At 36.7% G+C, this 13,972-nt stretch overlaps 1 protein-coding gene across 7 annotated transcripts in view; it reads left to right on the top strand.

Annotated features, from left to right (window-relative positions):
* OSBPL6 (oxysterol binding protein like 6) overlaps window positions 1-13,972 on the top strand; it is a 102,046-nt gene that overhangs the window by 55,605 nt on the left and 32,469 nt on the right. For 6 of the 7 annotated variants that reach the window (XR_007204626.1, XM_048308573.1, XM_048308570.1 and 3 more), the window contains exons 3-10: window positions 756-851; window positions 4,219-4,341; window positions 7,604-7,657; window positions 8,360-8,473; window positions 8,589-8,753; window positions 9,264-9,396; window positions 9,848-9,951; window positions 10,778-10,870. Coding sequence is in view for 6 of the 7 variants with exons in the window: in XM_048308573.1 (XP_048164530.1) it covers window positions 756-851; window positions 4,219-4,341; window positions 7,604-7,657; window positions 8,360-8,473; window positions 8,589-8,753; window positions 9,264-9,396; window positions 9,848-9,951; window positions 10,778-10,870 (882 nt within the window). In the remaining variant the exon portion in view is untranslated. The remainder of the gene's footprint in view (window positions 1-755; window positions 852-4,218; window positions 4,342-7,603; window positions 7,658-8,359; window positions 8,474-8,588; window positions 8,754-9,263; window positions 9,397-9,847; window positions 9,952-10,777; window positions 10,871-13,972) is intronic. The other variant, XM_048308572.1, reaches the window with a different exon arrangement.

The following is a 13,972-nucleotide window of genomic DNA, read 5'->3' as shown; positions in this document are numbered from 1 at the left end:
GCAGCAAAATTTCACCAGAGAATGAAATGCAGATCCACACATGAGGGTTGTGGTCATTTGCTCTTGTATCAAAAATGCTTTTTCTTTTATAAAATAGGAGCGAAACATTTCTGGAAAATGGAAAGACATGTTTAGATGTCTTTTAAGAATAGCAGTTTTTTCAAGACTAGTTGTGACATTATGTATTTCATTTTTATTACAATGCTTTGAAGATATAAAATTTTATAGTATTGTCATATGTAAAAACAGCTGCAGTGGTTTAAGATCACAGTATTCCATGAATGTTCACCAGCAAGCCCATCATCTGAGACACAGTAACTGATCTTGTTAATACCTGTAATCTATTTAAAAGCATTAGTGTGATGAGTTACTTTATCTCTGTTGAGAAGCCAATAACAAAATGCTAAGGTGTGATAATGAATATTTTAGAGGCAGTAATATCTTATGTGAAGAAGTGAATGTAGGGCAGTGCTGACTGCACAATATGTGCACTCAGTGTCTTGTATATTAACAGAAAACATGATAGGTCTGGTTAGGAGTACTTTGTGTAGGTAAGAACTGCATTACTTGTCTTTCCTGGGTTTTTTTTAGTTCACCATCATTTCTAGGTTAAACAGGTTAATTAATTAAAAACCCAGTAATAAAGAAAGAGAAGTATATTGCCTCTGAAGGCAAACTATTTGTGCATTTAAGTCATGGATGGGTAGTGTTTTTTATGTTTTGAGACATGATGTTGTCTTTAATTATTTTTTTAGAGTGTTCATATTTTGGAGCGAAAGGCTTCTTCAGGAAGCACAGACCCTTCTTTAAGCAAGCAGTTCCTTGAAAGCGATCATCTCTCTCTATCCAAGGTAAGCAAAAGCCTGGGATGGAATCTGTGTAGTGAGTTTCCCTCTAGAGTTACAAAGTAGTTAGACTATCACTTTAGGGACAGTGTTTTGTATGATTCCATGATATTCCAATGATACCATTGAGTATATTGTGAGTCTGCCCTGGAGCTCATTGTTCCGTAACTGAGGTGGAGGAAGAGCCAGTAATCTTTAGTAGATGTTATATTACCAAAATTCAGGTGGTTTTTTGTTTTTTTTTTTTCCCATGGATGGCCTAGGAACAAATTTTGCTATCTCAGAGTACGGGGCTAGAAGGGACTTTGATGATCCTTGTGTGTTCCAACTCAGGGTGTTGTATGATTCTAAGACTTTGAGAAATTTTCCAGTCCAATCCTCTTATTAAGGAAGAGCAAATCATATCCAAGTCTAAAATTGCTCCTAACAAATATTAGTTTAAAAAATATGTCCTAATAACATCCCTTGAGGGTAGTTTGAAATTTAAAAGCTCTTGCTGAGACTTTCTTTCCTGAAGCAGAGAAAAGGATGGAACTGCAGGGGTGGCACCACCCTTGTGACGCCACCCTCATGAGAGGTGGAACCGTGTGTGTGGTGTTTTGAAGTCAACTTCTTTTTGGGTAAATTCCTCAGTTTTGGAATAAGTGATTCTAAACAAGTCTAATTCCACATAAAGAAAGCTTCATTTTATGATAGTTCATATCCAAAAGTAACATTGTTACTGAAAAGGTGAGGATGCTATGATGGAATATTTGGTGGAAAAGAAAAATCAGAAATGTAATGCCTGAAGTTCTGAAACAGACCTGGTAAAACAATTTCAAAAGGAAATATTCTGTTCATCCAGGGAAAATGAAATGGTTTATTTTCTTTTATTTGGAAAATAAATATTTTGCAGTCAAAAGTTGAGAAAGAAGTTGGTAATGGTTCCCTTAATCCCCATACATGGGGCATGTGCAGGCTGTGATTGTGTTCCCCCAGTCATGATGCTTTGCACTGGGCTGCTTCTCATGAAATACCTATGGAATCACTGAAGTCCTGAAGTACTGGCGCTGTACTTGAGAATTGTCCTTGGATGAGGATTCCACAAGCATATCAATTTCACTGTTTTTTTCCCATTTTTGTCTCTCCTTCATAATGACCCTTGTATTGGGCATGGCTCAACACTCCAAAACTGTGGGATGAGGCACAGTTAGGATTTTTAGGGGGTTTTAAGAACAGCTTGTAGCACTGATGCAGCAGGAGACAAGTATCCACACTGCACTGAATAATGGCTCATTTTATCCCTCTGTATCTGGCCTTTTGTTTAAATGAAAAGCTATATGAGATTGTGTGATTTCTAGTTGAGAAGTAATCAATACTGATGTTATCTAGTAGATAAAAGACTTATGCCTGCAGCTGATCATCTAAAGGAGAAATCAATATGGTGAAGCATCTGTTGGCAGAGATGCAGAGACTCTCTGCTTGCCCCAGGGGACTTGGAGTTTAATTTGTCCCCCTCAAGTGCCAAGTACTTCCTTGTAGGGAAAAAGTAATACATATGTGCTTCCCTTCACAGAATGGAAATAGATTATTGAAGCAAAACATGGGGAAGTAAAAAAGGTGGATTTTGAGTATGGCATTTACAGACAATAGGATAGTTAGTTTATGCTTATTCAGGGGAAAATAAGCTGAATAAAGATTTATATTAAAATTTACTACAGTATGTATTATTTGGGATAGAGCTTTTCACCATTCTCAAAATACCAAGACCTTATTGAAAATATTAGTTTTGAAATTTGCTGTTACATTTGCAACTATATTTTCATAGTAGTAATATTGATGTTATCAGGGCTGTGTAATTTATTTAGAGGTGTTAGGAAAGACTGACAGCGCTTGGCTTTGAACAGTTTTTTAGGAAATGTGGAGACAAACAAGTTTTTTTTCCCTTTAAATGTTTGATGCTACATGACCTCCTTCCTTTCTTGATAACTTTTCATAACATTGCTGGGAATTATGACAGATCAACTGAGAAAATGCAATTTTACAGCTTTTTAAGGTATAATTAGTATAACATTAGTATGGCTTCCTCATAGTCTGAGGAAGCTGGCAATAACAGATTTTTAAACTGATGCAGAATACTTTTGATTACAGTAGTAGCAAGAGTATAGAAATACAGGCATGACTCTTGTCTTGTTCTCTTCAAGAATATTGTTCTTTGTTGCAATTATTAAAGGATCAGGGGCATGGATCATTGATAGCATTATGGGATCAATAAAAGAACTGTAGCAATAGGCCTGTAAGCAAAAGGCCTGTGTGTGAGAAAAACTCTCCATGAGAAAATTCTTGTGTGAAGAAAAAAAAACAGGGCTGGGAACAAAGAGGGAGTTTTGAAACGATGCAGCTGTACTGATAAGATGTGCTAACCGGGAGAGAAGGGAGGTGGACTCTGAATTCTTTTAATCATAACATAGCAGTAGAAGCTTGCCAATGGAAGTCCAATTATGTAGAAGTAGAAATTCGCTTTGATAAGTTTTAAGGCTCTTAAGAGTTAACAAGCTGGTATACTATAGAAGTGCCTCTGGATTGCTAATAAATGGAGTTTTGCTCTTATCAACCATATTGGTTTTGGACTGCAATTTTCTCCCCCCTGCCGGAGCCCGGGCCTCTCTTCTTTTTACAATTCCAACAGTTCTTTACCTGTTAACTGTGTTACATTGTAAATCTGGCTTGAGCTGCGCCAGTCACCATGCAAAAGAAGTGGTGTATACCAGAAATATGCTTTAATTGGCTCCATGAAAGGCATACAACTGGTTGTATCTCAAATGATACAACCAGTGTTTTTCTCTAGAGAGAAAATTAGTTAGCTTTCCTATAAATTTCTCATAATACAGTGAAAATTAATGCAGGAAAATAAAAAAAAACCCTACCTTTTGCAGTTTTCTGGAGGCTCAATTAGCCAGTGAAGCTGTGTCATAAAATGCCTTTGTAGATTATCACTAGCTGCACTCAAAATCAACAATAAAGCAACCTCTTCTGCTAGTTTTTCTGATTTGGAGGAAAAACTGGGACATCCAGAACCAATGTAGCTTGTACTTTATAGATCAGAAAATTTAAATTTCTTTATGATTAAGAAATAGCAGGAAGGGCACTCTTACTATACACCTTACCTGCTAAGGGTTAGACTTCCAAAAATGTTTATGTTTAGTAGTTTTAAATGAGATACAGCTAGACATAATATAATGACCATGTAGTTTGGTACCTAAATAGGTTGATTGAAAAGCCTGGCTCCTACTCATTGTCTTGCACTGAAGAATTTATGCCACTTGTAAGTGCAATTTTTCACCATGTGTGTGCACAGTTAATTAATCAATGTGTCTTCATGCTTTTTCACCAGGAACCTGACAGCTGGGAAATCATAGAGGGTCTGAAAATAGGCCAGACCAATGTCCAGAAGCCAGACAAACATGAAGGTTTCATGCTGAAAAAGAGAAAATGGCCATTAAAAGGTTGGCACAAGGTAAAGGTCTCATTAACCAGTCAGAATGTTATTACCTTATTTTATGAGTTGGGAATTTTTTTGTCTAGACGAAATTAGGATGTCAAATAAATACCCACAATTTTGGTGTATGACTTTTTCTTCCAACTGTGTACAGAATTAGTTTGCAGACACAGTTCATGGCTCTCAAATCACAGTGCTCTCTGCCTAAGGTTGTATTCAAAATCCAGATGGAATTTGTAAATGCTGCAGATATCTTGTGTTTTAAGAGGTTTAATCAGTACCCCTTTTTTTCTTTCCAGTCTATTATAACAAAGTGTAGCTGTGTACTCTAACATTGCTTTGAGTTTACATTGAAGTTACACAGCAGAGGAGAGCTGATGAACTTTTCCATGTATCCAAGGTGTTTGTATAGGAGAGCATTCCCCTTCAGATCTGCTGACAGGAGACTTACTCAGCTTTGTCCCCAAATTTTTTTGTCTTCTTCACTGGAATCTTCATTGTGGGCATACAGTGGGACTATGCATTTTTGCCGTAAGATATCTCTATTTAAAAAAAACCCAAAACACCCCAAAATTCAACCCCAAATCTCCTGATTCTGTTTAGTTAATTTGGATACGTATCTCCATGCATGATTCTGCCTTTTGTTAGCCTTACACTTGGTGTTCTTAAACCATTTTGTCTCTATTTAATACCACAATAATTGCATTTCCTACCCCCCCCCCCCCCCCCCCCCCCTTTTTAGCAACAAGATGTGTGGTATTGATGTTCACTCATATTTTTGTTCCTAAGGGTACTTATAGTAGAATAATTTTCAGGGACAGAATGATTTTTACTACAAAAGGTAGTGAAATAATTAGCTATTCATGGTGTTTTTTCTGGGAAAGCACTAACTTTTGGGGTTTTTTCTTGCTAAACACTGTGGGAATTAGTTAGGTCTGAGTCTAAATGCAGTCCATACTGGTGTAAATTACAGCTTTTTTCCTAATTTCTCTCTTCTTTCTGCATGTTGTGCTATGTTATACATATGCCTGCCACCCTTTATTTCCTGCATGCTTATCTACATTAGATGTTTTGGCTTTGTTTTACTTAACTAGAGTTTGTCGTTTCAGCAGCCAGATACTTAGGCATTACCTGAATTTAGTCTAGACAAATTAATGGATTTCAAACTGACATAGCTGAAACATGAAAAAGCGTACCAATCCCCCACCCCCAACAAATCATTCTGACCCTCCAAAAAAAATCAGTGAGTTATGTAAGAATTTATGGAATAAACCACTGCTCCCACACCTTTAAAATACATTATATTAATGTGTTGCTATTTGGCCAAGTGTCTGTTTTGGTAAGGAACTAATTTATAGGTGAGTAAAAGGAGTCCAACTTTCACAGTTCTGTAAAGGTGATTACTGATGATCTGGATTAATTTAGAGCAGTTACCTGTGTAGATAATTTTTAATGTGATTAAGAACTGCGCATTTTAGCATCCCCCTCTACTCTGCCCTACATTTCACCTTGGGAGCTATGCTGAACTTAGGTTTTGGAACTTTGGGTTTGTTAATAAGTTTATTTTTTTTCCAACGCCAGCCTGGATATCTCAGAGTTTCCATAACAATACTTTGTACTGAGGGTCCAGTGAGGAACTTCAGAGACAGTAATTGCAGCAAGTGCTGTGTTAGTGTTCTGCTAGAAAAGCTGTATATAGCATCTTTTGTCTATGGAACATTGCATGTCATATTCTGGCAGTCCTGAATGTGCTTTAGTAGCATACCAGGTGTAGTGTGTGCAACTTGGTGAACTTACCATTCTCTGAAGTGCGGTGTGCTTTGGAATGAAATGATGATGAAAGATAATTTTCTTTTGTGTATGCAGCTTAGAGAGCAATATGACATGAATATCATGTTCTTGTGAAGTCCATTAGTGACCATACCTACCTAAAAAAAACCCCCCAAATGTTCCTGTTGTTTTGACATCTTATTCAAGAAGTTATATCTCCAGGTGTGCTGGTTTCAGCTGGGGTAGAGAAAAGCACTGTTTTCCTGCCCTGTGTGAGATATTGGTACCATCTGTTGTGTGACTGACATCATTTTCCAGAACTTTGGGGGGATTTTCTGCTAACTACTGACCCTGCTCATAGTGTTAATTTAACAGGTTTACCTAAGGAAACCGTTGTCCTTCCTTTCCATGTCACAACAGCTTTGAGAAACAAGCAGAATATTTTGCTGTGTTCTGGGTTTTTAACATAGATTAATGCCTTAGGTTACACTCTAAAAATAGGAATTATGTGCTATTACTTTGCATGTTTTTAAAGTTAGCGATGATAAACACAAATTAGTGAATCTCATTTCAGGTCCAGTTTCCTGCTAGGCTTTATCTTTGTGCTGTGCGTCGAAGTCTGCATTAACTTGACAGCAAAGAAGCTTGAGTGATCTGGTACAGACAAGCTAGGGAAGCTTTAATGGAGGGAGAAATACAGTGTGAATAGGGGATTCTGCTCTCAGTTCTAAGTCGGAACTGCTCAGCAAAATAAAGGTGTGGCAATAGCACGGGCATCATCAGGTTAGGCCAGTCCTGGTAACCATGTCAGGGAAGATACAGCGGCTCGCCCTGTATCACTAACACCTAAAACATCAGCCCTCCCATGACCTGGGAATGTTTCTGGGAACGCTGCAATATTTACTCTGGTACTAATACCTGTATTACCTAGATTAACACTAGAAAAGGTGTCTTCAGCATGAACTGCAATCTCTTCTTTACTTCACTGAGTAGAGGTCTGCCACAAGGCACAAAGTTTTGGATGGTAGACCATGGTCTCTCAGATGGTCTTCCTTTTGAGATGTAGATCTTGCACTAGGAAAAAGTTTTCAGTTTCTGGATAGGGAAGGTAGGTTGTTAATTTGAAATGTGACCAGATTCTGAGGGAAGAAAAACAGGAAGAAAATTAAGAAACAGATGTAATTCTCTTGTCCTACAGTCTCTTTCTTACAGAGTTTATTACATTGCCTGGAAAACTGGAGGAAAAAAAAATACCCTTCATTATCAAAGTTTATGATAAACTTAGAACATGATGCTGAAAAAAGAGAATCTAGGGGTTTTTGTTTAGAAGATAATTGTCAAAAAACAAGCAAGAAAATTATTTACTACTGTATTTATCCTCCCCTTCCAACCCCCAAACATTCTTTAATTGTTACAGGGTAATCCTTTTCCAGACGAATTGTTGTACACAGTTTAAATTGCATCTGCTCATTAAGAAGGAATGTTGTTGGTTTTTTTCTTATAATTTCAGAGGTTTTTTGTCCTGGATAATGGAATGTTGAAATATTCAAAGTCACCAATTGATGTAAGTAGAGTTGAAGACTATTTTAAAACTTTCAATGAAGTTCAGCCTGCTCATACTCAGTGTAGGCGTATTTATGACAGTACACACATGAAAGTTGTTGATGGATTTAAAGATAAATCATGTAAGATTTTGGTTATGTCTTCAAGAATTCTACCTTTTTTACTTCTATGGAAATGTAAGTTAAATTACTTTAAGTAGTTTCTTGAATGAAGCTGCTTGAGAGATTAACCTGACTGTGTATTTTTCTTTTCCAATTTTTATGTCAGTCAAAGCTGATTATTCTGAGATATTTGGATAGGACAAAGAATTGATAACAATGTACTCTAGAGATGTAAAAGGTAGCAGTAAATTAGTTAGATCTGATACCAATAACTATCAAGTTGTAGCAGCAGGGTGTCAAGTATTGTCTAATTTTCTCTGCTTCTCACTTTCCTGTACCTGTGTGCTGGTGTGAACCACTTAGCACACCTAAACTTTAGAGTTGTCTTTGTACCAAGCACTTCTTGTGAGATACTTTTCTCTGACTATAAATATAATAGTGGTTAAGTGGTCAGTCTGAGTGCAGCTTTTGTTTTTTAATATGGCTTTATGTTAAAATGTTTATAAAATGGGAAACCATTTCAGCACCAGATAGTTTTCTGTAAAATATGTAGAAAAAGTGCATGATACTTCTAAATTTTTACCCTGGTGTTTTGATTTTAGATACAGAAAGGAAAGGTCCACGGGAGCATTGATGTTGGTTTATCAGTCATGTCTATAAAAAAAAAGGCTCGTAGGATAGATCTTGACACAGAAGAACACATCTATCACCTAAAGGTAAAAAGTACAAGTACATATTTTTTCCATTCTCAGTGGAAATAAATAAAATTGTAAAAGATCGTGCAGAAAAGTAGTATCTTGAATGCTTTCATGATAATAAATTGTTTTCCAGGTGAAATCGCAGGATTCATTTGATGCGTGGGTTTCAAAGTTACGGCACCACCGGTTGTACCGTCAGAATGAGATCGTGAGATCTCCGAGGGATGCCAGCTTTCATATATTCCCCTCAGCATCTACTACAGAGTCTTCACCAGCTGCCAATGTGTCAGATGGAAAGGTGTGTAGTGTTCCTTGGTTGAAAACTCATGGCTTGCCCGTGGGCAGTTTCAGTGAGCTCTTGTAATGCCAATAAGACAGGAGCTTCCCCTGTGGGAACCGATGGCCAGCAAAAAGCTGTGAGTGTATGCAGCTGAAATCAGCTGAAATACTGTCTAATTAGCCTTACTTCATTAATGGGCTGCTGTAGAGATCTTGCAAAGTATTCACCACCCGTACAGTCTACACTAGCCTTTGTCATCAGACATAAGTCTGCCTCTTTGCTGATTTTTCCTCCTCTTAAACAGCAGCTTTCCTAACTGGTACCTAGCACAGTCCACTTGTGGAGTTCTTGGTTTGATTCTCCAACATGCTATTCATGAAAATCTCTGTCTTTGGGAACTATGCAGACAAATCACAGATCTCACTGAGAACACAATGCATACTTTGGTTTCTATTCTGAAGTAGTATAGTCATTACACTGACAAGGCAACACAGCAACACTAAATTTAAGCATTTTATTTTGCTTTAGGTGCAACAAAATAACTACCCCTGGCAGCCTCCTATACCTTGCAGTAATAGCCTTCCTGTCACCTGCACTACTGGTCAGAGTAAAGTAGTAGCCTGGTTGCAGGACTCTGAAGAGATGGACAGATGTGCAGAAGGTTAGACTTTATCTTTTCATGCCTTGTTCTTTCAGCAAAACTTCTTGTTGATATAAGAAAGAGTCAAATCAGTAAAGTGGTTAAGTTATATCCTTACATGAACATGTAGTAGCTCTTCAGGTAATTACATACTTGTGGCGGGAACTTCGCTCTCTATGTGTTTTGGGATGTTGCTTTTAAAATTTATCTTAATAATCTGTAGTACGGAGTTATTTTAATAGATGTCATTGTTCAAATATGATCACTTTTTGAAGTCCAGACTTTTTGCTGACTCCTATAGAAATAACAAGTGTTCAACACCTCTGAAAATAAAACTTTTACTTGGATGTCTTACTACAAGGGGTATGGACATTTAACTTTTATAATGCAATTAAGTGCTAACAATGGACACCATGGCAAAAAAAAAGTCTGAATTGAAGCACCTAATGTATTTTTATTTTATATCTGTTAGATCTTGCTCATTGTCAGTCTAACCTTGTGGAACTCAGTAAACTTCTTCAAAATTTAGAAATACTACAGAGAACTCAGTCAGCACCAAATTTCACAGACATGCAGGTAAGTATGCTTGAACATAAATCATTATGCTGAAATATTTGTTCTTTCTCTTAAGGGAAATATAGAGGTGTTGTCTGTTAACTCACAATGTTTTTCTGAAATAATAGTAAATCTTGGATGAAATGTTTATCTTATATGTTTATTTTAATCTTGTGTAATACTGTTTCTGTTTCATGTGTAAACAAATAGTTAAGATGTATTTAGTATTTGAGTTAAATAGGACAAAGCAAATGATTAAGTAATTTGCAAAACAAAACTGAGGACTGTTACAATAGAACATATGTTGTATTTAAGGAGTTTTTGTTGTGTTGAGTAAGATAACATGTTAAGTTTTTTAAGGATTGGAGACCCAAAGACCCTCAAAGACAAAGTTGCATGCTCTAGAAAAGGGGGCATAGTACAGAGGTCCCAAGTTTTGGACTGTTTCCCAGTTCAGGGTGAGTTTTCCTCTTAACAGAAAGCAGTGGCAGATCCTAAATCATAAATACTTCCTTCCATTTTCACTGAATCCTCTTGCCTTTACAAATATCTACATATAGGAATCCATGAGAATTTCAAGATCTGGACCTAAATATTATGCACCCATGAAAAAAGGGTACCGGTAGTTTTGCTAAAGGAGCAAACTGTACCATGTGTTTATAAAAGTGTATGGATAGCTACAGCTGATCCCTGCTCCAATTTCGGGCCCCAGCAGCAGCATTCTTCTCCTTGCTTTCTAATTTGTACATGTCTAATGCTACAATTCTTTACTAACTTGCTGTATTGTCTGTGTTGCTTGTGTCAACTCAATAGCACTTAGTCGCTTTTAACTATTTGTGTAATGTAGGCTAACTGTGTAGATATTTCAAAGAAAGACAAGCGGGTGACGAGACGATGGAGAACAAAAAGTGTCAGCAAAGATGCAAAAATTCAACTTCAGGTACTGAATGCACCATGTTTTACTTTTCACTGTAGAATTTAGATTAAATTCTAAGCATGAAATGTTATATTAGCTGAAAGTAGGACGTCAATGTGCTGTCTTTTACGTTTCTGATGAAGTAAATTAAATCTCTGTTGTTCAAAACCTAGACAAGGTAGTGAGAAAAGTACAGATTTTATTATCATTCATATGAGAACATTGCCATCTAGGGAAAGGAGTGGGATCTGAATATCAGTCAATTAAGGCGTACAAAACTCAATATACATGCACCATATGGGGATACTGCCATTCCATATCAAAGTTGCAAAGAAGGGCAGTTGAACAGGAGACATCAAGTTAAAAGCAGAATGAAATACTAAACACACCAGTTGTCTTTGTCAAGATCTATACTTGGAATATTACCAATTATAAGTATTTTCACAAGCCGCCTGTTATGGAAAAGGCTAATATGGGAACAAATCAAATAACCAAAAAATAAATTATGTGAAGCAAGAATTTACTCCATCCTTCCCTAGAACTGAAAGGTAAAAGCACAGAAATAAGAATCATGTGCTTGTATTGCTGCACTGTGTTTTGTTGGAAGCAGTTGTGTGTTCTGAGGTCTGATCCAAAAGCTGATCTTTTTTAAAACTAAGCAACTGGTAGTGAAGACTGTTCAACTGGCTTTGGGAGCTAGCAGTCACCACTGTGATATCTGCAACTGAGTAAATAAATGTCAGCAACTTTTAATCCGTTCAAATACCTTGAAATTCATACAGATTTTGAAAGCTTCTAATATGTCCCCAATAGGTGCATTAAGGAATTTTCATTTAATTTGGATTAAAAAGGTTTATTAACAAAGGACTTTTTGTGATTGATGTCATGTCCTATTATCTGCAATTGAAGGATCACAGCTTTTCCCTGGTGCTGAATAACACAGGGAAATTAAAATATCACAAAAATGCATGCAAGTACTTGGTGCCTATGAAGAGTCAGTCACCACTGCATGTTCTTTCATGCCACAGTAATCTCAGAGAAGTCCTATCCACAAAAATGGTGAAAGCAGTCAATCTATGATGATTTATGGTTGTTCATAGTGAATAATGAGCTGTTCCTCTGTTATCTACACTTTGCCGAAGTATCTCTGGCCTGGGCTTCCATCAGAGGCACCTGACTCTCAAACTGCTGTTTGTGGTTTGGCAGGAGTGTGCCTCAGCTCCTGAAATTTTCAAATAGGATTGCAGGTTCCCCTGAGAGGGTGTGTGTGCATGGCACTGCTCTACATGGGTCTGTCACTTCTGGGTTGATAACGAACTCTGCCTAACTTGGGTCAGCATTAATTCCTGGAAAGCTTCATGCTGCAAATATAAAGCTTATTTTTTTATAGCAAACTATTAAGTTATTGTTGACTGATTTATAAACTAATTTGCAGTGAAACGGAATTGTAAGGAAGACAAAGAATACTTGATGGCTACTCCATTATCTTGCCTAGTTTGATAGACTCAGTTTATTCTTCCAAGAGCTGTCTCTAGAATTCTCCTGAATTCTAGAGCTGTGATCTGTAGGAAGACGGCCTCACTGACTCATTGTGTTACTCCTAATTTGCTTAGGTTGCCAGTAAAATGTGGATTCCCTCTGAAGCCTACATGCCCTTTAAGCTAATTAACATTTTGTTCTTCTGTTAGGCATTCCTTCTACTTCATTGGCCTTCCTTATTGCTCAGTTTTTCAAGACTGCTTCAAGTCTTTCTGAACTGTTTATCAGGATATCCCCTACTGAGAATCATTTTGTCTGATTTGCGATCATTGTTTTCATGGTGCTTACACATAATTTGCTATTGAATGGTTGACATTTGGTACTAATAAAATTTCTTTTGTACTATTACTTTCCTCATACCTCCATACCTCTCGTTAGTTTTAGGGGATAATGCTAATATTAACAATCTAACTTTAAGCTAGTTTCAATCTTAATTCCATTTAGAGTACTTACACCTATTTATTTCAGAATGAGCAGGTTTTAACTACATCAAAGACCTTCAGATTGTACGATGTTGAGAGCATCCTTCTGGGGAGCATAAAATTAGGGAGCTTTATATAAAGGTGTGTGCTTTGTGAGTGATGGGGAGTGAGGCTGTGATTTCTTCTGGCTCAGTATCCACTGCATATGAGGCAAGGAGGGAATTCTCCCATCCAGATTTTGTATTGCACTTGTTACCATTTTTTTGTTTGTAAGATAGCTTTTCTTGTATTCCTGATAACACATTCTGCAGTATGAATGCTAGGTGTGTAATGTATTTAAAACATACTTTTTCTTGTAAGTAAAGCTGCTTGATTTGTTTCCTAGAAATTTATATTTACCACTTAAATATACCAGTTTTGTGTGCAGTTGACTTTGCTCACTTTGCTCATAACTACAGCAGGGTTACTCCCTGAAGTAAAACTGATCATAGCATGTGTCTATACATTTTCAGGTTTGGGTGTTTACTATTGCTAAGTTGTTTACAATTAAGAGCTGAATTTACAGGCCTTTACTCAAGAGTAATATATGAATTGCTTCTGTAAAGAAAGATTGCTTTTATGAAGGAGGTTCATTTTGTTTTTAAAAAGCCTATTTAAAATTGTATGAAAATGGCCTTCAACAACAGGTTAGTTGACCTGTATTAATTCATTTTACAAATTATACTTTTCTGCAGAAACTGAGTTGTAGGTTTTGGTTTTGTTATTTATTTCCCTTTGGGAAAAGGCTAAGTTATCATTCTCATGACAGCCTAAAGATCTTCAAATGAAGAAAAAAAGCATTACTGCAAAACAATAAAGAACCAGTGATATTTTGGTTCAAAATATCAAAAGCTCAAAAGTTGTAAAGTTCCAAGACTTCCCAGGGAAAATAGTTTAATAGAGAACTGTATACTATGGAGTAAGCTGAAAAATCATCTTGCTCTACTGAAGCTTTCAGCTCAGAACTGAAACCAGACCCAGACTAGCTTATAACTTTTTCCCTTAAGTATTTCTTTTTATGGTAACTCAGATTATGACCTCTCTTTCTATTATGTTGAGGAGAGTGTGTGGTTCTGCAAAGCTCACTATTCCCATTTTAATAATGCATACCTGCAATCATAATCTT

The sequence above is a fragment of the Corvus hawaiiensis genome, chromosome 7 (genome assembly GCF_020740725.1).
Source record: "Corvus hawaiiensis isolate bCorHaw1 chromosome 7, bCorHaw1.pri.cur, whole genome shotgun sequence".
NCBI lineage: Eukaryota > Metazoa > Chordata > Aves > Passeriformes > Corvidae > Corvus > Corvus hawaiiensis.
The sequence above is the reverse complement of the archived record's forward strand: the minus strand, read 5'-3'. Positions and strand labels throughout refer to the sequence as shown.